Source organism: Carcharhinus amblyrhynchos, chromosome 13, assembly GCF_965287045.1.
Source record: "Carcharhinus amblyrhynchos chromosome 13, sCarAmb.v2.hapA, whole genome shotgun sequence".
NCBI classification, from domain to species: domain Eukaryota; kingdom Metazoa; phylum Chordata; class Chondrichthyes; order Carcharhiniformes; family Carcharhinidae; genus Carcharhinus; species Carcharhinus amblyrhynchos.
The window spans coordinates 11,491,204-11,514,937 of NC_137336.1; the positions used below are offsets into that span (position 1 = coordinate 11,491,204).

At 46.8% G+C, this 23,734-nt stretch overlaps 1 protein-coding gene across 2 annotated transcripts in view; it reads right to left on the minus strand.

The window, feature by feature from the left end:
* Window positions 1-365: 365 nt before the first annotated feature.
* Window positions 366-23,734, minus strand: part of LOC145351713 (F-BAR and double SH3 domains protein 2-like) — a 62,783-nt gene continuing 39,414 nt past the window's right edge. The window contains exons 9-20 of one of the 2 annotated variants that reach the window (XM_080201289.1): window positions 22,389-22,511; window positions 19,918-20,013; window positions 16,717-16,836; window positions 16,413-16,517; window positions 13,503-13,664; window positions 12,772-12,906; window positions 11,712-11,795; window positions 10,172-10,358; window positions 8,194-8,411; window positions 6,058-6,178; window positions 3,784-3,857; window positions 366-1,035 (exon numbers count right to left, since the gene is read on the minus strand). In XM_080201289.1, coding sequence (XP_080057415.1) covers window positions 967-1,035; window positions 3,784-3,857; window positions 6,058-6,178; window positions 8,194-8,411; window positions 10,172-10,358; window positions 11,712-11,795; window positions 12,772-12,906; window positions 13,503-13,664; window positions 16,413-16,517; window positions 16,717-16,836; window positions 19,918-20,013; window positions 22,389-22,511 — 1,494 coding nt within the window. In that variant the 3' untranslated portion in view covers window positions 366-966. Of the gene's footprint in view, window positions 1,036-3,783; window positions 3,858-6,057; window positions 6,179-8,193; window positions 8,412-10,171; window positions 10,359-11,711; window positions 11,796-12,771; window positions 12,907-13,502; window positions 13,665-16,412; window positions 16,518-16,716; window positions 16,837-19,917; window positions 20,014-22,388; window positions 22,512-23,734 lie in introns of those variants that run through there. The other variant, XR_013888442.1, reaches the window with a different exon arrangement.

Consider the following 23,734-nt stretch of genomic DNA (forward strand, 5'->3'; position numbering starts at 1 on the left):
TGTGGTTGACTCTTAACAGTCCTCTGAAATGGTCTAACAAGACACTCAGTTTGTATCAAACCCAGTGGTTTGAGATGGCCAGTCACCACCTATCAAGGACAAACATGGATGGTCAATAAATACCAGTCTTTCCAGTGCTGCTCAGCCTTCAAGAATGGAATGAAATCAATGAAACTTGTGTCTTTGATTCTCTCCTCTAACTCATCTCTAATACCTTCATGATGTGTCATTACACAACGGAGGAGTGAGGTCATGAACCTGGGACTCAGAGGGAGCCCAGAGATTTGACTCCTCAACTGATTAACAACACACAGACTGCCGGTGAAATAATTAATCACCATCACTGAACCAACCGCCCCCCCCGCCCCAGTCACAGATAGGCACTGGGGTATATCTGATTCAAGAACTGCAAATGGATCAGCATCATGTAGACCCAAGGATACTGCCACAAAGCAGCCTGTCTCCCTACGTGTTGTTCAACCCCCTTTGCTGTTCCTGAGAGCAAACTCAGGACTGGCCAAACAGCTTGGTTTCAGAAAATGAATAAGGTCATTCGGTGGGATCCAATTACAAGTGAATTCCAAACCCCATCACACAAGCTCCGTTCCATGGCTGCATTGTACATGCCCACATGTTTCCCACAGTGTTTAAGGAATGTCTCATTACACAAGGGGCTCTACACATGTTTAAAATTGTTCAGAATGATTACATGTGCTCTTGGGGAAAGCACTCATCAAGAAAGTTGTCATCTAACTGGAACTTGATACACTAAATGTATCAGAATGATGATGCATTGGTTGCTCGTTCTCCATGTGTGGAAATGGTTTCCTCCAGGTCACGGTGAATTTTAACCATCGCATTCACAGTCTGACACTCTCATGTCTTGTGTGTGAAGCAAAGATCCATCACCCATTCTTCCAGTAGGAGAAAGTCCTTTCTGTAGGGTCTGAATTGAGTTGGTCATATTCAAAGCATGATTTCCTCATCCTTCTGGGAAACGGGGCTCGATGATGGTGGAGGAGGGGCAGCCCGAATCTGAAAGTCAATCAGCAACAAAGGATCATGTAAGCCAGCCATTAAACAGAAGGCCATTTAGACCAGAAGATTTTTCTCCCCCACCCCCCAAACCCCGCCATACTCTTTCCCCCCTTTTTTGATGTGGACTGGGGTCGGCGTAGTAAGATGCCTCACAACAACAGGTTAAAGTCCAACAGTTTTATTTGGTATCACAAGCTTTTGGAGTGCTGCTCCTTCATCAGGTGAGTGGAGAGTTGGGTTCACAAACACGGGATATATAGACACAAACTCAATTGCAAGACAGTGGTTGGAATGCAAGTCTGCGTAGGTAATCAAGTCTTTATAGGTACAGACAATGTGAGTGGAGAAAGGGATAATGACAGGTTAAAGAGGTGTGAATTCAATAAATTGCAATTGAGTCTGTGTTGATGTCCTGTTTGTCAACCCAACCCCCCATTAAATAAAATAAATACCAAATAAACCTGTTGGGCTTTAACCTGATATTGTGAGACTTCTTACCGTGGCCCCCTTTTCATGACCCTTTTCATTTTTCTCCCTCTTTTCTTCCTTTTTCCATTGTTTTCTCAGTTTCACCTCTTTCCCAGCATCTCCCCCGTCCTCCCCACATATCTTTATCTGTCACAGTTTACCTTCTGATTTCAGCTTCTTTCCCCATCGCCATTCACTCCTTCTATTCTCTCTATGGACTGCCAATAGCAGCCTTTCCCCTTGTTTTTGTGGCTAGGATTGATCTTTCATTCCCTCATCTTGTAGTTTAAATATCTCCCACTTTCTATGCCTTTTAGCTTTGTCAAAGGGTCATTTGGACTTGAAATGTCAGCTCTTTTCTTGCTGCCAGACCTGCAGAGATTTTGCAGCATTTTCTGTTTTGATTTCATATTCCAGCATCCACTGTGTCTTACTTTTCATAGAACCCTACAGTGCAGAAAGAGGCCCTTTGGCCCATCGAGTCTGCACCAAACACAATCCCACCCAGGCCCTACCCCCATATCCCTACGTATTTTACCCAGTAATCCTTCTAACCAACGCATTCCAGGATACTAAGGGGCAATTTTTTTAGCGCGGCCAATCAACCTAACCCGCACATCTTTGGACAGTGGGAGGAAACCAGAGCACCCGAAGGAAACCCACGCAGACACAAGGAGAATGTGCAAACTCTATACAGACAGTGACCCGAGCCAGGAATCGAACCCAGGCCCCTGGAGCTGTGAAGCAGCAGTGTTAACCACTGTGCTACTGTGCCGCCCAATCCATTTTATCCATTTAGACCAGAAGTGTTTTTTCCTAAAGTATGACTTGGCCTGTTCCTCACCCACCTGAGCTATGCTCAAACTGCAGCAGTTCTTAACCAAAGTATATCGCTGGGACATCACCTCAAACATCCAACTGAGATTCCAAACCCTCCTCTAAGGCTAACAGATGCATGGGAAAACCAGCACCCCTATGTCACCCATGCTATTCTAATTTGGAACTGTATCAACCCCTTGTTCACTGTCACTGGGTGAAAATCTTAGAACTCCCCCGCAACAGCACTGTGGGTGTACCTACACCACATGGACTGCAGCAGCTCAAGACAGTAGCTCAGCGCCACCCTCTCAAGGGGAAATAGGGGTTGCAAGTGACACCCATGTCTTGAGAATGAAGAATAAAATAATTCATTTCTCTCCCATCAGGCACTAATGTTTGATCAATCATTTGCCCATCTCCCTTCTACATCCACAAGCCAAATTAGTAAGTGTCACCAGGAAATTTGACTGCAGGTGGCAACATAACACAGTCCATATCTCACACACACATCAACTCACCAAGGGTCAATAGAATAGGAAGCTTCATTGCCTTTCCCCTCTCCACTCTCTGGCCCAGGGAAACAATTAAACAAACTGCAGACCCCTCCTAATGCTCCCAACAACACCTTTTATTCATATAGCACCTTTAACATGATATAAGGTTTCAGAATGCTTATGAGGAGTGATTATCGAATAAATACATGACACTGAGACATTGAATGTCATACTGTGTTATACAAGACATACTGTGACACTGAGTCACAGAAGGAGATAGCAAGACAGATGGCCAAAACTTTGGTTAAAGACAGCCTCTCGGAAGCTTCTTAATGGAGGACAGAGAGTTGGAGAAGGTTTGGGAGTGAATTCCAAAACCTAGGACTCAGGCAGCAGAAAGAATGGCCATCAATGGGGATGCAATTAAAATCAGAGATACACAATTAAGATAAAAGCAAATTTCTGCGGATGCTGGAATCTGAAACCAAAAGAGAAAATGTTCTCAAAATCTGGGCTTTGACAAAGGGTCATCTGGGCTCGAAATGTCAGCTCTTTTCTCTCCTTACAGATGCTGCCAGACCTGTTGAGATTTTCCAGCTTCTCTTTTGTTACCCTGTATTAGGTTAACAATACAGGGTAACCTGTATCTCTAAGAGATCTCTTAGAGATCTCAGAAGATGGTAAGGCTAGAGGAGGTGACAGAGAGGAGAGTGTTGATGCAGGTATTTGAAAATAAGGATGAGTATTTTAAAGTCAAGATGATGTGGGACCGGGAGCCAGGGGCAGGGGTGATGAGTGAATGGGACTTGGTATGAGTTAAGATACAAGCAGCAGAGGTTTGGAGAACAGAGTTCAGAACGTCATTGGGGAAGTGATTCACAAGTTGATGCATTTCCCCAGAGGGACGCATAGCCCAATGACAGCAGGCAGCAAATTCCTCTTTTTCACATAAACCCTCTCTTACCGGTCGAAGTCGTCCAGTAGACATCTCGGAAACAGGCTCCAGGATCTGGGATTCCTCCTTCTGGACACCAGAAACTGTAAGAGGAATAAAGTGGGAATTAACTGCCCTTGCTCAAGAATCTCTGAAACGTATACACTCGCAGTTAGCACTGGACATATTTCTGGAGGATTTATCTCACAACCTCCATCCACTCCACTTGGGCACACAGCTTTTTCTCCAAATCAGCAAGATGTAATTATAAACCAGTCCCTTTCACAGACAAACCCAACAAGTGAGCTAAGAACCTAAGAAATTGGAGCAGAGTGGATCATACAGCACCTCGAACCTTTCCAATGTTAACGCAGAGTGATCTTAAACCTCAACTCCACATTCCTGCCCCTTTCTCAATCGTCTTAATCCTCCGAAACACCAAGAGTTTGTCTATCTCAGGCTCTCAACCTTCATCAATGGAGCATCCACAACCATCCAGGATGGAGAATTCTAAAGATACGAGGAAGGGCATCCTTGGTCAAGCAAGTGGATACATGGAAACAGGCAGGTGAAAGAGCTTTAGGAAGGGCAATTCAGTACTGATGCCCCAAGGCACGGTCACTAATGGTGGGGTGAAGGAACAAGAGGAGACCATTCAGCCCCAGGACTCTGTTCTGCCGTAAGATTATAGTTGGTCCATAGCTTAACGACATCCACTTGTCTCAGCTCCAGATACCCCTGGCTAGCAAAAATCTAATGATCTCAGATTGAAAATATTTAATTATCATCTACTGCTTTTAGTGGGTGAGAGTTTCACACCTCTTGTGTAAAGTGTTTCCAAAATTCTTGCTTGAATGGCATGACTCCTTTAAAGGGGATGTCCCCTCGACCAAGGCTCCCCACACCAGCAGAAAAAAACATTTCTCTCTATCCAGCTTTCAAGATCACTCCTTTCTAGATTCCAGGGAATACAAATCCAGTTTTTGTAATCTCTCTTTATAATCTGACCCTTGGAGCCTGGTGACATTCTGATGAATCATCTCTGGATTTGCTCCAAGGCCAGCCCTTCCAAAGTGCAATGCCCAGAAATGAACACAACATTCCAGAGCTGGAAGAAATGGGTAGAGTTACGATGTGGTAGGCAGCGTGGTGGTTAGCACTGTAGCCTCACAACAGCAGGGACCCAGCTTCGATTCCAGCTTTGGGAGACTGTGTGGAAATCACCAGAAACCCGACAGTGCAGAAGGAGGCCATTCGGCCCATCGGGTCTGTACCGACAACAGTTACACCTAGGGCGGCACGGTAGTTAGCACTGCTGCCTCACAGCGCCAGGGACTTGAGTTTGACTCCCGGCTTGGGTCACTGTCTGTGTGGAGTTTGCACATCCTCCCCATGTCTGCGTGGGTTTCCTCCGGGTGCTCTGGTTTCCTCCCATAGTCTAAAGATGTGCAGACTGGGTTGATTGGCCATGCTCATTGTCACTTAGTGTCAGCGGGACTAGCAGGGTAAATACGTGGGGGTTATGGGGATAGGAGCTGGGAGGGATTGTGGTCAGTGCAGACTTGATGGGTCAAACGGCCTCTTTCTGCACTATAGGGATTCTATGATTTAGGCCTTATCCCCGTATTCCCACATATTTACCCCATTAATCCCTCTAACCTAAACATCCCGGGACACTAAGGGGTAATTTAGCATGGCCAATACACCTAATCTGCACATCTTTGGACTATGGGAGGAAACCGGAGCCCCCGGAGGAAACCCATGCAGCTGCAGGGAGAATATGCAAACTCCACACGGACAGTGACCCAAACTGGGAATCGAACTGAGGTCCTTGGAGCTGTGAGGCAGCAGTGCTAACCACTGATGTCACTGTATCTGCGTGGGTGTCCTCCCCATTTTCTTCCATAGTCCAAACATGTGCTGGTTAGGTGGATTGGACATGGTAAATTGTCCCTTGGTGTCTAAAGGTATGTAGGTTAGATGGATTAGACATGGTATATACATGGGGTTACAGGGATAAGGCAGGGGGTTGGGCCTGGTAAGGTGCTCCTGCAGAAAGTGGATGCAGAATCAATGGGTCAGGTGACCTCCTCTGCACTGTAGGGATTCTATGGATTCTAGGGTCAACCATGATCTCACTGAACAGTAGAATAGACTCTGGAGGCTTAATGGCTTCCTCCTATTACTCTGCAACAGATGAGGGACTAATTAGGCTCACTTTCTCCAGTGTAATGGGCTTGAGGCGTTGACGGGTCTTCTCCATGCAAGACTCAATGGGTCCAATAACATTCTAAACTTTCTTACCCATGTTGCAGGGTGATGTCCGAAGTCTGTCTTGCTGTGCGGATCCCACACTGTGAAACTGCATGAAACCAGATTCAGGAGCAGGAGGAGAGAATGGGGGAGGGGACTGCAAAGTGGGATCCTGGGAAATAAAACAAAATGGTCAACAACAGTCGCTGCGTCCCAGCATCAGACAGAAGCAAAACAGCGCAAAGCGACTCAACGAGCTAAAATTAAATAATCCCCTCCCTCCCGCCCACCGCCTCTTGATCGCCGGAGGTGAATGTTCCACGCTGTGTGCGATACTGAGACACATGGACCAGGAAATAGCCCAGGTCCTGTTGCAGGCCTGGACGTAGGGGTTGGAAGAGTTAATGGCAAACTGAAGACTATCACAAAGCAATGACTGTGGGGAAGGTGAGGGATGGGGAGAGAGTTCAGTGTCAAAAGAAGTTAGAGATATATACAGTCAAGAGAGAGACAGTGACAAAGAGTACAGGTACAGGGATTGAGAGATGCATGGATCGTTACAAAGCAAGATTACAGGTGCTAAGAAGTATGAATGATTGATGGTGTAATAATCTCCATGAAGTCCATGGGGAATCACTGATTGGTCTCCCTGTGGGACTTATTGATCACGAGTTCCTCTGGTAACAGGCAATGCTTTGCCTAGCTGGAACACATTACCTCAGCCTTTTATGAGGCAGGCCCAGGACTGGACACTGGTCCCAGGCAGGGACCAGTGTGTGTACACCACGGTAGTGGTTTTACTTTGCACTCTGTAAATAAACCATATTCCTTTCCAGTCAGTCTTCCTGAGTTACCACTAATGGATTCTCCTATCAGTTCAAGGGATGAATATTCAGGAAGGAGTTGAGTTACTCACCAGCTATCGTGGCGTTGACTCATTCACTGCCCGAGCTGGTGATGGAGGCAGAGACCCTAAACTCTTTTAAAAAGTACCTGGACCTGCACATTAAGCGCTGCAAACTACATGGTTATGGATTGGGAACAGGAAGGTTAGATTAGAAAGGGCATCTGCGTGCCATTGGGCTGGCAGGGACAAAATGAGCCGAATGGCCTCCTGCTGTGCTGTAATTTTGATAATGCTAAACCAAATCTTGATTTGTAGATCCGATGGCAAGTGTTAGATATGAAGTCACTGTCGGAGAGGTGGGTGAAGACACTGACTATGCAACATGCTCGCTTGTCCTGTAGGGACCTGACTCTCCTCAGATATTGGCATTGCTCAATGACAGAGATTTTTCCATTGAATCTGATTAATTTTCTCACCACGAAGCCCTCTTACGGACAGAGGTGGTATGAGAAAAAGCAATCAGGATTCAAAACTTTATCTAAAGGGGCACTGAATATAGGAGCTAGAAGGTGATGATGATGGTCTTGGAAAGGGTCCAGAAGAGGTTCACAAGAATGATCCCTGGAATGAAGAGCTTGTCATATGAGGAATGGTTGAGGACTCTGGGTCTGTACTCGTTGGAGTTTAGAAGGATAAGGGGGGAATCTTATTGAAACTTATAGGACACTGCGAGGCCTGGATAGAGTGGACGTGGAGAGGATGTTTCCACCAGAAGGAAAAACTAGAACCACAGGGCACAACCTCAGGATAAAGGAACGATCCTTTAAAACAGAGATGAGGAGGAATTTCTTCAGCCAGAGAGTGGTGAATCTGGGGAACTCTTTGACGCAGAAGGCTGTGGAGGCCAGGTCATTGAGTGATTGTAAGACAGAGATCGATAGGTTCCTGATTAATAAGGGGACCAGGAGTTATGGGGAAAAGGCAGGAGAATGGGGATGAGACAAATATCAGCCATGATTGAGTGGAGGGGCAGACTCGATGGGCTGAATGGCCTAATTCTGCTCCTATGTCTTATGGGTATTTTTGGAAGATAGCTGGAGTGTTTAATACTGTTCTGTGAAATCCAGGCAGGGTATTAGAGAAGAAAGCAGCGATGATTGATAGAATGGGAGAGACAAGTTTCTGATGAAGATATCGGAAAGCGGAAGGACTACAGTGGAAGAGAGGAAATTAAGTCAGCTCCCAATGTCAGTGCTGAGGTAAGATGGTAAACGAGTTAAATGAGCAAGAGCAAGTCTGCATAGACTGATTAAAAGCCGCAAACTTCCTGTGTACAGTACCAGCACTGGCTCCAGCTCCAGCTCTGTCCCTTCCCCAGCCAGGAGCTCAACGAGTAAGGAAGGAAACACTCCGACACGGCCATTGAACTCTCCTTCCCAGAATCCGTCATCCACTCCGTGCTCACCGGTGTGAAGGATCTTGATCAGGCCACCTTCAGGGAAACACAGCTCCTCCGCACTCTGTCCCTCATAATCGTACAATGCCCTGGCCAAGCGTACTGTGGAAAATAAACATCCCCAACATCAGCTCTTCCAGGTAACAGACCAAAGATGTTGTGAGGCTCTGTCCTCTTCAAACGGACCACATTCCACCCAGTAGTCAAAGCTCCTTCAACAACACCTTCCAATCCCACAGCCTCTACCATCTGGATGGACAAGGACAGCAGGCGCATGGAAATATCACCACCTGCAAGTTCCCTTCCAGGCCACTCACCATCCCAATTTGGACCACTTCACCCGTTCTATGCACCCCGAGTAATGCCCTCTCTGATAAGGCACTTACAGAGATGGTTCTGAGGGAGTGCAGCAACTCCTGACCCTCCAAAGACTGTCCACCATCTATAATGCCAGGCAATACCGATCACGTGTTGCACTGTCGGGCTCAGTTTTGAGGGAGTGTTACGTGGCAGCGGGGCAATACTGAGGGAGTGCTACACTCTGGAAAGGGCAGATCTGAGACTGGATTTTATGGTCAAATCTCTGGAGTGGAACTTGATCTCAAATTCTTGATTCAATAGCGAGAGAGGGCTCCCCATTATGTCCTTGGCGCAACTATCTGTAACTACTTCATCAATGGCCTTCCCCCTATCATAGGGTTAGAAGTGAGGATGTTCGTTGATGACTGCACTATGTTCACGGCTCCTCAGATCCTGAAGTAGTCCATGTCCAAAATTCAACAAGGCCTGGATAGTATCCAGGTTTGGGCTGACAACTGGCAAGTAACATGCATGCCACACAACAGCCAAACAATGACCATCTCCAACAAGACAGAATCCAACTTGTCGTGACTTGACATTCAAAGGCATTACCATCGCTGAACCCCCCACTATCAATATCTTGGGGGATTGCCATTGACCAGGAACTGGACTGGACCAGCCATGTAAATACAGTGGGCTACGAGAGCAGGTCAGAGGCTAGGAATCCTGTGCAAGTAGCTCACCCACTGACTCCCCAAAATCTATCCACCATCTGCGAGGCACAAGTCAGGAGTGTGATGGAATGCTCTCCACTTGCCTGGATGAGTGCAGTTCCAACAGTACTTAAATAGTTTGACACTACCCAGGTTAAAGCAGCACGCTCAATTGCTACCCCTTCCACAAACATTCAGTCCCTCCATCACTGACATACAATGGCAACAGTGTGTACATCTACAAGATGCACTTTGGGAATGTAGCCGATCTGGCCAGACTTATTCCTGGGCCTATTGAAGAGGGAGAGAAAAGAGATTGAAAATAAAACTGATTTAATACAAATAATGGGCAGCGAAAGTACATTCGCTATTGGAGGCACTGTGAGGACTCACCAAGAGACCTTCCAAAGTCGTGACCCGGATCGAGAAGGACAAGAACAGCAGACGCTTGGGAACATCACCATCGACAAGTTCCCCTCTGAGTCACTCATCATCCTGACTTGAAATACATCAAACGTTCCTTCAGCATCACTGGATCACAATCCTGGACCTCCCTCTCTAACAGCACTGTGGGTGTACCTACAGGGATTGTAATGGTTCAAGAAAGCAGCTCACCACTACCTTCTCAATTAGGGATGGGCAATAAATGCTGACCCAGCCAGCAACACCCACATCTGAAGAATGAATCAAAATGAAAGTTCTGACTAAGACTCAGAATTGACTCTCCCCTTTATTCCCACGGCCTACGGGAAGCAAAGCTTGCTGCCAATGAATCAACACTTCCCAATTCACCTCGTCTCTCAGTTGTGGGGCAGGGTTGGCTCCACAACGGGTGAGATTTGGACCTACCTCCCTCTGCGACCTGTTCCAGGTTGTTGCTGCCCATCAGTTCCTGCTCCGCAGAGCTACTGGACGACGAGTAAGAAGTGATATCCGAGGAAGTCACTGCCGAGCTCCTGCTGGACAGACTGTGGCCACCTGGGAACTGGAGATACTTTTCAGGAACGTAGCCAATCTGGCCAGACTTATTCCGGGCCTATTGAAGAGGGAGAGAAAAGGGATTGAAAATAAAACTGATTTAATACGTTTGCTATTGGAGGCACTATGAAGGAAGTTCACCAGATCTTGGGCCACTGTCTGTGCAGAATATGCACATTCTCCCCGTGTCTGCGTGGGTTTCCTCCGGGTGCTCTGGTTTCCTCCCCCAGCCAAAAGGTGTGCGGGTTAGGTGGATTGGCCGTGCTAAATTTCCCCTCAGTGTCAGCGGGTCCAGCGAGTGTAAATACACAGGGTTATGGGAATAAGGTCTGGGTGGGATTGAGGTTGGTGCAACTTGATGGGCTGAATGGCCTCCTTCTGCACAGTAGGGATTCTATGATTAGCAGGGATGAGGAAGAGTTCAACCGCACAGAGAGACTGGAGACAGAACTGTTCTCTAAGCAGCAACAGTTAAGAGGAGATTTAATCATTGACTCATGACATCATACAGAAAGAGGTGGCCATTTGGCCCATCATCCCTGTGTCAGCACCTGGAAAGGACTGTCCTACTAATCCCATTTTCTGCAGACCGGACTTGATCGATTAAAATTTTGAATGCCTAGTTTAGGGAAAATTACATTACAGGGCAATGGGGAAAGTGGCTAACTCTTTCAAGGAGCCAGCACTAAGTGGTCTCCTTCAAAGGAAGGAAGTGGATAAAATAATACCAAACTGGACTTCAGCTCTTCAGAATCCTCACTTCAGCTGACAGACAGTGAGCACCGCTGGGAGCTGCAGCAAGACATAACTATCCAAAATCCTCACACAACCTGTGACCTATTCACAGGTTCTCCAAGTCCCCCTGAGTCGACAAGACGGGGTTCAGTTATATGGACTACTTACCACTGCTATCTTATTAAACCTGGTGAAATTTAACTTAAAACTTGGCAAAAAGTGAGAGATCAGCCCTGAATCCCAGCTCAGTGAGAGACCAGCCCCGAATCCCAGCTCAGTGAGAGACCAGCTCTGAATCCCAGCTCAGTGAGAGACCAGCCCCGAATCCCAGCTCAGTGAGAGACCAGCCCCCAATCCCAGCTCAGTGAGAGACCAGCCCCCAATCCCAGCTCAGTGAGAGACCAGCCCCGAATCCCAGCTCAGTGAGAGACCAGCCCCCAATCCCAGCTCAGTGAGAGACCAGCCCCCAATCCCAGCTCAGTGAGAGACCAGCCCCGAATCCCAGCTCAGTGAGAGACCAGCTCTGAATCCCAGCTCAGTGAGAGACCAGCCCCCAATCCCAGCTCAGTGAGAGACCAGCCCCGAATCCCAGCTCAGTGAGAGACCAGCCCCGAATCCCAGCTCAGTGTATGAATGGAAGACGGGATCCACGCTGAACAATCTCCACTGAACTCACCTTCACCCAATCCTCCATGTCTCCATCTTCAATGACCTCGAGCTGCTCTTCCAGAGTGATGGTCAGTTCATCTGACTGTGTGGCCTGTGCACAGCGAGAGAAACTGAGGAAATCACTGACACATTTTATAAACAGAGGCACAACAGCAAATAAATTATACTAATGTGTGTCAGCCTGGATCAGCCTTAGGTGGAGTATTGTGTCTGATTTTGGGCAGCACACTGCAGGATAGATGTGAAGACCATGGCGAGGACACAGAGGAGACTTACTGCAGTGAGACCAGGACTGAGAGGCCACAGTGATGTGGAGAAACCAGAGACACTGGGATTATTTTACTTCGAGCATAGAGAGTGAAGGAGAAGCTCGATAGAGGCTCATTCAGTTGAGACTGAGGGAGTGCTGTCAGAGGGGCAGTACTGAGAGAGTGCTGCACTGTCAGAGGATCAGTACTGAGGGAGTGCTGCGCTGTCAGAGGGTCAGTACTGAGGGAGTGCTGCATTGTCAGAGGGTCAATACTGAGGGAGTGCTGCGCTGTCAGAGGGTCAGTACTGAGGGAGTGCTGCACTGTCAGAGGGTCAGTACTGAGGGAGTGCTGCACTGTCAGAGGATCAGTACTGAGGGAGTGCTGCGCTGTCAGAGGGTCAGTACTGAGGGAGTGCTGCACTGTCAGGGGGTCAGTACTGAGGGAGTGCTGCATTGTCAGAGGGTCAATACTGAGGGAGTGCTGCACTGTCAGAGGGTCAGTACTGAGGGAGTGCTGCACTGTCAGAGGGTCAGTACTGAGGGAGTGCTGCACTGTCAGAGGGTCAGTACCGAGGGAGTGCTGCACAGTTGTAGGGGCTGTACCGAGGGAGTGCTGCACTGTCAGAGGGTCAGTACCGAGGGAGTGCTGCACTGTCAGAGGGTCAGTACCGAGGGAGTGCTGCACTGTTGGGGGGGCCATGGTTTTAATGATTTGTTAAACTGAGTCCTCATAAACGGGTGAAAAGAAATCTCAGGCCTAGATTTTAAATAAAAACCATAACTGCACTGGAGGCAAGATGAGTCCTGAGCTACTCACCTGGTAACTATAGAGTACTTTACAGGGCACTGGGTACACACGAGCAGAAGTGACTAGGTTCGATTCACTAGTCTCATCAACAATCTCATTGGGGTCATCAAACTCCTCAAAATCAGTGAAATCCAACTCGTCAAACTGTCAAAATAACACGTAAATTGAAAATACTGACAGATAATGTGATAGGAGGAACAGAGCGAGAGACAGGAACAGAGAGAGGGAGAGACTGAACGGGGGAGAGAGAGAGGAAGAGGAGGCTGACAGAGTGGGGAGACAGAGAAAGTGGGGAGCAAGGGAGAAAGGCGGTGACAGAAAGGAAAAAGAGAATGAGAGAGAAGGTGAAAGAGAAAGAGGAAGGAGAAGGAGAAAAGGAAGGGAAGAGAAAGGAGAGGGTGATAGAGAAAAAGGAGGGTGAGAGAGAGAAAAAGAGAGAGACAGGCAGAGACAGAGGCAGGTTGAACAAGGGACTGAGATAGGGACTTAAAGAGTTAGAGAGAGTTGGAAAGGAAGAGAGAGAAAGGGAGGCACATGCAAAAGTAGAGAGAGAGAGAAGAAGAGGTAAAGAAAGACAGTGAGGACACATAAAGATGGGGCAGGGGAACAGAGATAGAGAGAAAGTTTAATTTTAGTTCTTTGACAATGGTGTAGTAATAATTGTTGGAGATATCCTGGGCTATGTGACACAAACAGTTTTTTACATCTAATATGGTGCTGGGTGTTTGGACCTTCCTCACCTCTGGGGTCATGCCTCCGTTTGACACTCTAGCCTCACTCAGCTTCCTCTCTCGCTCCAGCTCCTCACTCGCTTGGTTCATGGTGCTGACCAGCCAGGTGTCCACCTCTAGTCCGGCCTCACGCAGCAGGTTCAGGCGTGACGCTGCCTTCAACTTGCTCGTCTGGGTGAAAAATCATAAAGATACTATTGCTGAGGGGCTGTCCAGATGTTCCCCCACTCATTCCAGCTACAAACACTATTCCAACCCTACTCCCACTCCCACCTCCGGTTGATAACTCAATGGCTTAATGGGGTTATTGCACCTTTGTACCAATTCTCAAAGTCTCTGAGACTCAGAAAAGCCTGGGGGTGTGGGGACTATAATTATCTGAACATAGCTTGGAATAGTAGTGTTGGAAAGGGTGGAGTGGGGCATGAATTTCCAGTGTGAGAAAGGAGGCACTGCTAGACTTGGCTCATGGGAATGAGGTGGACCAAGTGGGTCAAGTGTCAGTCAGGGACCATTTAGGAAACAGTGATCATTGTATCATAAGGCTGAGGATGACTTTGGAAAAGGACGAAGAACAATCAAGAATAATTAACTCTGGCAAATCCAATTTCAATGGGTTAAGAATGGATTTTGGTCTGACAACTGGGGGTCAAAAATTGGTAGGCATGGTGAGTGAACAGTGGGCTCTGTTTAAAGGGGAGATAGTTCAGGAACAATCATATCTTCTTCCCCATGGAGGGGAATGGTGGGGAAAGAATTCTAGAACTTCCTGGATGATAAAAGAGATAGAGATTAAGATGAAGCAGAAGATTGTGCTTCTGACAGTTTAAGATTAAGTTTTAAGTTAAAGTTTATTTATTAGTGTCACAAATAAGTTTACATTAACACTGCAATTAACTTACTGTGTTGTCAGTGCAGATCTGAGGCAGATAAATATAACTGAGAACTTGCTGAACGTAGAAGCTTCAGATGGGAATTAAAAAGCAAATAAGAGACACAAAGAGAGAGCATGAGAAGAGACTGGCAGCTAAAATAAAAGGCAATCCAAAGCTCTTCTATATGCATATAAACAGTGACAGGATGGTAAATGAGGAGTGGGGTAAATCAGGGATTAAAAACAAGATTTCAGCATGGAGGCTAAGGCCATGCTTGAGGCATTAAATGAATACTTTACATTTGTCTTCATCCAAGAAGAAGATGGAATGCAAGTCATGGTGACAGAGGAATTAGTTCAGACCCTTGAAGGGTTAAACTTGATAAGGAGGAATTACTGAATAGTCTGTCAGCTGATGAGACACCAGGACCAGATGAGATGCATCAAAGGACACAGGGGCAATTGAAAGTGGAAATTACAGAGGCACTGGTGATAATTTTCGAGTCTTCTTCAGACTCAGGGGTGGTACCAGATGACTGGAAAATTGCAAATGTTACACCCTTGTTCAAAACGAAGTGTAAGAATAAGCCCAGAAACTATAACCAGTGAGTTTAACATCAGTGATGGGAAGCTTCTAGAAACGATCATTTGGGACAAAACTAGTAACTACTTGGACAAACGTGGGTTAAATAAGGAAATCCAGCACGGACCATCTAAGGGAAAATCATGTTTAATGCGTTTGCTGCAGTTTTTTGATGAGGAATGCAGATGTGTAGAAAAGAGAAGGCGATGATAGATTGTTAGGCTTGTTAGAATATTATGTTTAATCAGCTTACAAGTAAAGTTTACTTTAGTTCAATAGTGAGCAAGCTGCCAGTAGCTGTACTTAGGTGTTTTAATACCTTGTAGTAACAAAGGTATTTGCAATATAAATAATTAGTTAGTAAACACACACACACACACACACACATATACACGTTTCATCTTTATTTGCAATGAACAAACGTACTAAAATGGAGTATAATCAGTAAGTATCACAAAGGCTAAATTGACTTGACCACATTCCTTGGCTATTCAGTTGTTTCAAAATACAAAGTCATAATGTAATTATTTCAAGCCCCCCCTTATCAGCAAAGGCAGCCACGTGTGCGACTGTTTTAATGAGGCTGGTTTGTTGGGCAAATAGAGACAGAGATGTTTGGCTAAAGGGAAGATTAAGGTTGGGGGGAGGAGGGGTGGGAGGGGGTGAAATCTGGGACATTTGATAAGGATTGACGGTGGCATTTTTTAATGTCTTAAGAAGCAGCATGATCAAGCAGCCCAATGATGTTTAGTTATTCATTCTATTGGATCAATGCGTAATGTATATCATTTGAAACCCTTTTGATTGGATTGTGTCCAGCCGAGGTGAGCTCAGAGGAAGTATAAGAATTAATGATTTTTTTTGTTCTGTGGAGTCGTGTCCTACCTTTGATTTGGACACTTTCCCCTTGCTAGTAAGTAAATAAGGACATAACCTGATGGTTAATGTGCTAATGTGTGTTTTCGTTGAAAGTCAAACTCGGAAGTTGAGACTTTGACAGGTGACAGAGGGTCGATAAGGGGGATGCGGTTGATGTGGTGTCCGTAGACTTCCAAAAGATATCTGATACAGCGCCACACAACAGGGCAAATTTAGTGGAATGAAAGAGACGGGAGCGGTATGGATATAAAATAGGCTGAGTGACAGGAAACAGAGCCAAAGTGAACAATTGTTTGCCAGACTGGACGAAGATTTAGAGAGGAGTTCTCCGGGTAGTGCTGTTAGAGCTCCTGCTCTTCCTGGTTGATGTTAATGATCTGGATCTTGGTGTACAGGACTTAATTTCAAAATCTGGGAAGGTCTGAGAGCAGCAGCTATCAAGGTGAGTGAGCAGCAGCCAGAGGGGCAGTGGTCTCCCACTGGGTCACAGGGTCAACTCTCTGCTACAACAAAATGTGGCCAATTAACACACCCATCTCGGAGAGGAGGAGTTAGGTGCCTGACCTTTCCAGTGACCCCTCACCTCCGCTTTCCTGATGCTCTCCTTAATCTCTTCCATCTTGGACTCGATGCTTGACGCCTCTTCCTCAGATAACAGCTTCCTTCGTTGCTCTAAGTTGCGTAAAACCTGAAAGGAAGCGTAAGTGCATCAGATGGTGAGTGAAGATCGTAGAGCAGATTACATATACAGCGTGTGAAGATCACAGAGAAGATTGTGTAGCACATGTTGACTGAATCCGAAGGTGTGTGGAGATCATACACAGGAATTAGCTGATAGATAGCAACATCGGAAAATAGAAAGTAAGAATGAAGTCGCTCCGACTGACCCGCTCTCCATGGGCGATGACCTTGTGGTTATTTGCCAGTTTAGTTGCCCATTTGCGTGCCTCCTTGTCCAGGCTGGACTCCCTGTCCTTGTCACCCAGTTGTATTTCCAATTGGCAAACCTACCACATGGTGAAGAACAGAGAGAGTCAATGACCAACCAGTTGGAAAGATAAAGCTGGGGTTAGTTACACACTATCGTTGCTCCGGTGGATTTTATATTCAACATTACAGATCACATCTACAGAGTAAGGTGTTGACAACCCAGGGTCAGAGGTCAAACCCCCATCATGAAATTGGTTATCATTGATGACAAGAGCAGAGTTAGCTCAGTTGGCTGAATGGCTAGTTCGTGATGCAGAGCTGATGCCAATAGCGTGGGTTCAATTCCTGTACCAGCTGAGGTTACCCACAAAGGCCCCACTTTCCCAACCTCGCCTGAGGTGTGATGATCCTCAGGTTAAATCACCACCAGTCAGCTCTCCCCCTCAAAGAGGAGAACAGCCTACAGTCATCTGGAATCGTGGTGACTTTGCTTTGAGGGTGGCACGGTGGTTAGCACTGCTGCCTCACAGCGCCAGGGACCTGGGTTCCATTCCCGGCTTGGGTCATTTTCTGTATGAGGTCTGCCCATTCTCTGTGTGAATGCATGGGTTTCTTCTGGGTGCTCCAGTTTCCTCCCACATCTCCAAGATCTGCATGTTAGTTTCACTGGCTGTGCTAAATTGACCCTAGTGTCAAGGGATTAGCAGGGTTACGGGAATAGGGCCTGGGCGGAATTGTGGTCAGTGCAGACTCGATGGGTGGAATGGTCCCCTTCTGCACAGTAGGGATTCTATAAATGGCATTGCTTCCCTGCAAATTCAGGGTTTGAGCAGCTCAGTGGTGAGGGAATCCTCCATGATCGACAGAATGCACAGCATAAGATACAGGAGAAGAATTAGGCCATTCTGCCCATCGAGTCTACTCCATCATTTGACCATCATCACCTGAAGTATGCCCAGAATAGTTACAAGGACAGGCAGAGACTGCAACTTCCTTCCTTCGACAATACCTTCCAAACAGACATCCTCTAACACGGAGAAGGACAAGAGCAGCAGCCACGCACCATCCCGGCTTGGAAATATATCGCCGTTCCTTCACTGTCGCTGGGTCAAAATCTTGGAACTCCCTCCCTAACAGCACTGTGAATGTACGTACGTTACATGGACTGTAGCTGCACTCACCATCTTCACCACCCACCTCTCAAGAGCGATTAGGAATGGGAAATAATTTCTGGCTTAGTCAGGTGACACCCATAACCCATGAAAGGGGGTGTGCAGTGAAGGTTCACCAGGCTGATTCCTGGGATGGCAGGTCTGTCATATGAGGGGACACTAAGTCGGTTAGGATGATATTCACTGGAGTTTAGAAGAGTGAGAGGGGATCTCATAGAAACTTATAAAATTCTAACAGGGTTAGACAGGGTAGATACAGAAAGAATATTTCCAGTGGTGGGGGAGTTCAGAACCAGTTTGAGGATAAGGGGTAAAACTTTTAGAACTGAGGCGAGGAGAAATTTCTTCACCCAGAGGTTGGTGAGTGTATGAAATTCACTATCGCAAAAAACGTGATTTGATTTCAAGAAGGAATTAGATATCGCTCTTGGGTCTAAAGGGACCGAGGGATATGGGGGAAGGCAGGATCAGGATACTGAATTTGATGATCAGCCGCGATCAAAATGAACGGCGGAGCAGGCTCGAAGGGCCGAATGGCCTTCTCCTGCTTCTAGTTTCTATGGATGAATAAAGAAAAGCGCAGCCTTGCTCAAGCCTTGTCTGGAGTCTGCTGCATTCAGTACGAGGCATCTTGTCACAGGGAGGGCACAGGGCAGCACGGTGGCATAGTGGTTAGCACTGCTTCCTCACAGCGCCAGGGACCCGGGTTCGATTCACGGCTCGGGTGACTGTGTGTGTGTGTGTGTGCCTGTGTGTGTGGAGTTCGCACATTCTCCTCGTGTCTGTGTGGGTTTCCTCCGGGTGTTCCGGTTTCCTCTCACACTCCAAAGACATGCAGGTGAGGTGGATTGGCCATGTAAAATTGCCCTTTAGTGTCAGGGGGACTGGCTAGGGTAAATACATGGGGTTCCGGGACTAGAGCCTGGGGTGGGATTGTGGACGGTGCAGACTTGATGGGCCAAATGGCCTCCTTCTGCATTGTAGGATTCTATGATTCTACTTGTCTAGAAGCAGAAGCAGCCTCTCTGGATTCACTGGAGTAATACCCGAGGCTATTAGAAGCAAATTACAAGGAAAGATTGCGTGGACTAGGCTGGTGTGCCCTTGTGTTTGAAAGATTAAGGGGTGATGTTACTGAGGTGCTGATCAGGTAGATCGAGAGAAACTATTTCCTCTGGCTTGGTGGGTCCCAGGACAAGGGAACATTACCTTAATATTAAAGCAAAGCTGTTCAGGGGTGATGTCAGAAAACACTTCTCCACACAGAAGGCAGTGGAAATCGGAAACTCACTCCCACAGTCCAAAGATGTGTGGGTTAGGTGGATTGGCCATGTAAAATTGCCCCTTAATGTCAGGTGGACTAGCAGGGTAAATACATGGGGGTATGGGGATAGAACCTGGGTGGGATTGTGGTCGATGCAGGCTCGATGGGCTGAGTGGTCTTCTTCTGCACTGTAGGAATTCCATGATTGCCTACAAAAAACCGCTGAGGTCAGGGTTCAATGGGAACTGATTGGTAGACTTTTGTTGTAAAAGGGTACTGAATAATTGGGTGTTAAGACACAGATCCATTATCATCTAACCGAATGACAGAACAGGCTTCAGGGGCTGAATGGCCTCTTCCTGATCATATGTCCCAGAGGCTGGGTGGCTTTTCAAACACAAGTGGTTTCTCTCCTCACCCGACCACGCCCAGCCTCTGAATTATCCATAGGGATCAAAGGAATATCCATTAATCACCTGGATGGGTCCACAATGCCATCCAAGGGATAACGTCAGCAGGTTAAGGCAGCGACTCAACACACCATCATTAGGAGTGGGCAGAAGGTACCATTCTTGGCAGTGATGCCCGTGCCCCGAGAATTCACTTCAAAATTCACCGAGTGAAAAGCACCTCAATCGCTCGAGTTCCAACGTCTACAATCTGGGCTTTAAATGTTGTGGGGGTGTCTGAGCAGTGTAAACAATCCCTCCTGTCTAACTCACCTTGTCCGAACCAGCTGCCTGGAAGGGGAAAGCTGAGGGCTCGGTGAACACTGGGTTCTCCTGCAGGAATAGCTGAAGGTCGTAGTCACGGGAAATCTGCAGTGGAAACACAAGAGGATGTTCATTTTGGGCGTTAACACTCTGAACTGAAGGGATCGGGAGAATTCAGACGGGGCCAGTATTCAAATTATGCTTCAAACATCTCGCTGACACCCCAGAATGTCTCATCTGCCTGTCTCCCATCTTCTATCATTCAGGAACTTGTGCTTATCTCTAACTCTGCTGCTTTATCCCAACTCGCATCATTCACTCATCGCCCCTATCCTCAGTGATCTGCGCTTTTGGCCACTTACGTACATCCCACAACACGGTGGCACAGTGGTTAGCACTGCTGCCTCACAGCGCCAGGGACCCAGGTTCGATACCCGGCTTGAGTCACTGTCTAGGTGGAGTCTGCACATTCTCCCCATGTCTGCATGGGTTTCCTCCAGCTGCTCTTATTTCCTCCCACAGTCCGAAAGACATGTTGGTTAGGTGCATTAGCTACGCTAAATTCTCCTTCAGTGTACCCAGAGTGCCGGAGTGTGGCCACAGAGGATTTTCACAGTAACTCATTAAGACATTCCTCAAAAGTCCACTTCTGGCCACATTTTTCATCGCCGGACCAGTCTGTTGCTGTTGTGTCTGTGATGAAACATCATACGCGGGGTTTTATGGCCTCACTTGCCCTGAAACCGTAAAATCCCACCTGAGGTCAACAGATTTTTCTATGGCCTGACCCTTGCCTGCTTCGATTCCCATGGAGTTTGGCAAAAGTCCTTTTATGGACCATTATTCAGTGTCTGGAGAACATCAATTGAAGTTTTAAAGTTTATTCATTATTGTCACAAGTAGCCTTATATTAACACTGTCATGAAGTCATTGTGAAAATCCCCTAGTCGCCACACTCCAGTGCCTATTAGGGTACATTGAGGGAGAATTTAGCATGACCAATGCACCTAACCAGCATGTCTTTTGGACTGTGGGAGGAAACCGGAGGACCCGAAGGAAACCCACGCAGACACGGGGAGAATGTGCAGACTCTGCACAGACAGTGACCCAAGCTGGGAATCAAACCTGGGTCCCTGGCACCGTGAGGCAAGAGGATCACTGCGCCAAGATGCCATGGTTGTAAGCTACAGTCTTTAATATTTAACAACACAATGAATTATTGGACTTTGTTTCACAATTAAACAGACAAGTCTTGATATTGTTTCTGCCCGGTTTCGAACCTCTCCCGTGTGAGGCAAACATGATCATCTCTACACTTCAGGGCCCTCAACTGTCCCATCCATCTCCTGCACCTCTGCCCTCACCCCTTCCCCTCCCTCCCAGAACCAGGATGCCTCTTGTCCTCACTTTCCATCCCAGCAGCCTCCACATTCCAAGGATCCTCCTCCGCCATTTCAGCCAGCGGACTCTGATAATATCTCTGGTTTGGTGTCCAATTTTACCCCATAACATCCCTTGGGATATTTTGCTAATTTAAGAAGTTATATAAGATGTTCTTGACCAAAGTACGTTATAGCAATCATTGCTGCGTGAACAAAGCAGCCATTTTGTACATAGTGAAATCCCACAAACGATGGGTTAAGACTTCAGCACAAAATCTAGTGAGATACTGAGAGAATGCTGCACTCTTCGGGGGGGGCAGCACTGAGGGAGTTTTTCATTATAAGTCATTTTTCGGATATGGGCATTGCTGGCTAGGCACCATTTATTGGCCATCCCTAATTGCCCTCGAGAAGATGAGCTGCAGGCTTCAATAACAGCAGTCCATGTGGTGTAGGTACACTCACAGTGCTGTTAGGGAGGGAGTTCCAGGATTTTGACCCAGCGACGTTGAAGGCACGGCAATATATCTCCAAGTCAGGATGGTGAGTGGCTTGGAGGAGAACCTCCAGGTGATGTTGTTCCCAGATATCTGCTGCTCTTGTCCTTCTAGCTGGTAGTGGTCGTGAGTTTGGAAGGTACTGTTTAAGGAACCTTGATGAGTTCCTGCAGTGCACCTTGCACTTGGGACACACTGTGGCCACTGTGCATGAGTGGTTGAGGAAGTGAATGTTGGTCGATGGGGTGCCAATCAAGTGGGCGGCTGTGCCCTGGATGGCGTTGAACTTTTGCATGATGGGATTTGAACTTGCGTTCTCTGGATAATTGATTTAGTAACAGAAACTTGACTGTTTTGTAACACCAGGAAGTGGGTTGGCAATCAGACATTTACTTGTTCAGGACCCATTTATGGGGCTATGGGGAGAATGTGTGAAAAAATTGTTCTTTCAGAGAGCTAGCACAGAGGCAATGAGCCAAATGGCCTCCTTCTGTGTTGCTCAGTTCTATAAATAAGCAGAAAACAACAAGTAAGACAAGAGATTTACATCAGAAAAGTTCCACAATCTCAAATATAGCTGGAAAAACCAAAAGCTCACTACCTTACTGGAAGATTCTAGAACACTCCGGAAACAATCCTGTCCCGACTGACAAGCATCAATCTCGGTCTTGCTGACCAGGATGAAGTATTCCTGCAGCTTCTCGTACACATCACCGTCCAGATTCTGAAAACAACCAGAGAACAAGGTGACATAACTTTAGAATTTGTGATGATAGGAAGCGCCTCCTCACACAAACGGGTGGTGCTGGGATTCTCTCCACGGAAAGACCCCAGAGTTCAATTCTAAACTCAAGAATAAGCGACAGAAATGCTTGATGTTCTCCCAGTGCCCTGCACTGATACCCCTCAGAGAACCAGTGCCATGAGAAAAGAGAGAGCACAGAAAAGATAAGGCTTCATAAAATTGAGAGCCTCTTGTTTGAACCTCATTCGCCATCGGTCTAAGCTGGACCAATAACAGCTGTTGTTACTGCAATCAGCCTCAACATGGACAAAGGCATCAGGGATTCTAAAAATTAGCCAGGGTTCCCGCTTCCGATGGATTCATTCATTCATTATTGTCACGTGCATTAGTATACAGGGAAAAGTATTGTTTCTTGCATGCTATACAGACAAAGCGTACTGTTCATAGGGCACATAGGGGAGAAGGAAAGGAGAGGGTGCAGAATATATGGTTACAGTCATAGCTAGGGTGTAGAGAAAGATCAACTTAATATGTGATAGGACCATTCAAAAGTCTGGTGGCAGCAGAGAAGAAGTTGTTCTTGAGTCGGTTGGTACGTGTTTTGAGACTTTTGTATCTTTTTCCCGACAGAAGAAAGTGGAAGAGAGCATGTCTGGTCTGTGTGGGGGTCCTTGATCATGCTGGCTGCTTTTTCGAGGCAGTGAGAAGTATAGACAGTGTCAATGAATGGGGGGCTGCTTTGCATGATGGATTGGGCTACCTTCACTACATTTTGTAGTTTCTTGTGGTCTTGGTCAGAGCAGGAGTCTGGGGTCTTTCCAAACTGTGATACATCCAGCAAGAATGCTTTCTATGGTGCATCTGTAAAAATTGGTGAGAGTCATGGCGGACATGCCAAATTTCCTTAGCCTCCTGAGAAGTAGAGGCATTGGTGAACTTCTTTAACTATAGCATCAGGGTGGTCATGGTACAGAAATCCCTGTCAAAATGTATGTTCTCATCCATGCCCCTGTTATCTCCATCGACTAAAGACAGTCAGGGGGGTCTTTGATTGAGACAATGATGTCATGGTGCTAACCATTGAGTTGGTCGTAAAATTCAAAGTTTGACGCTGACGGAGATGTGATGAGATCAGAGGCAAACTATTGCAAATGGAAGGAGATACACAGACAGAAAGAGCACAAAGCCAGATAGATTCATTG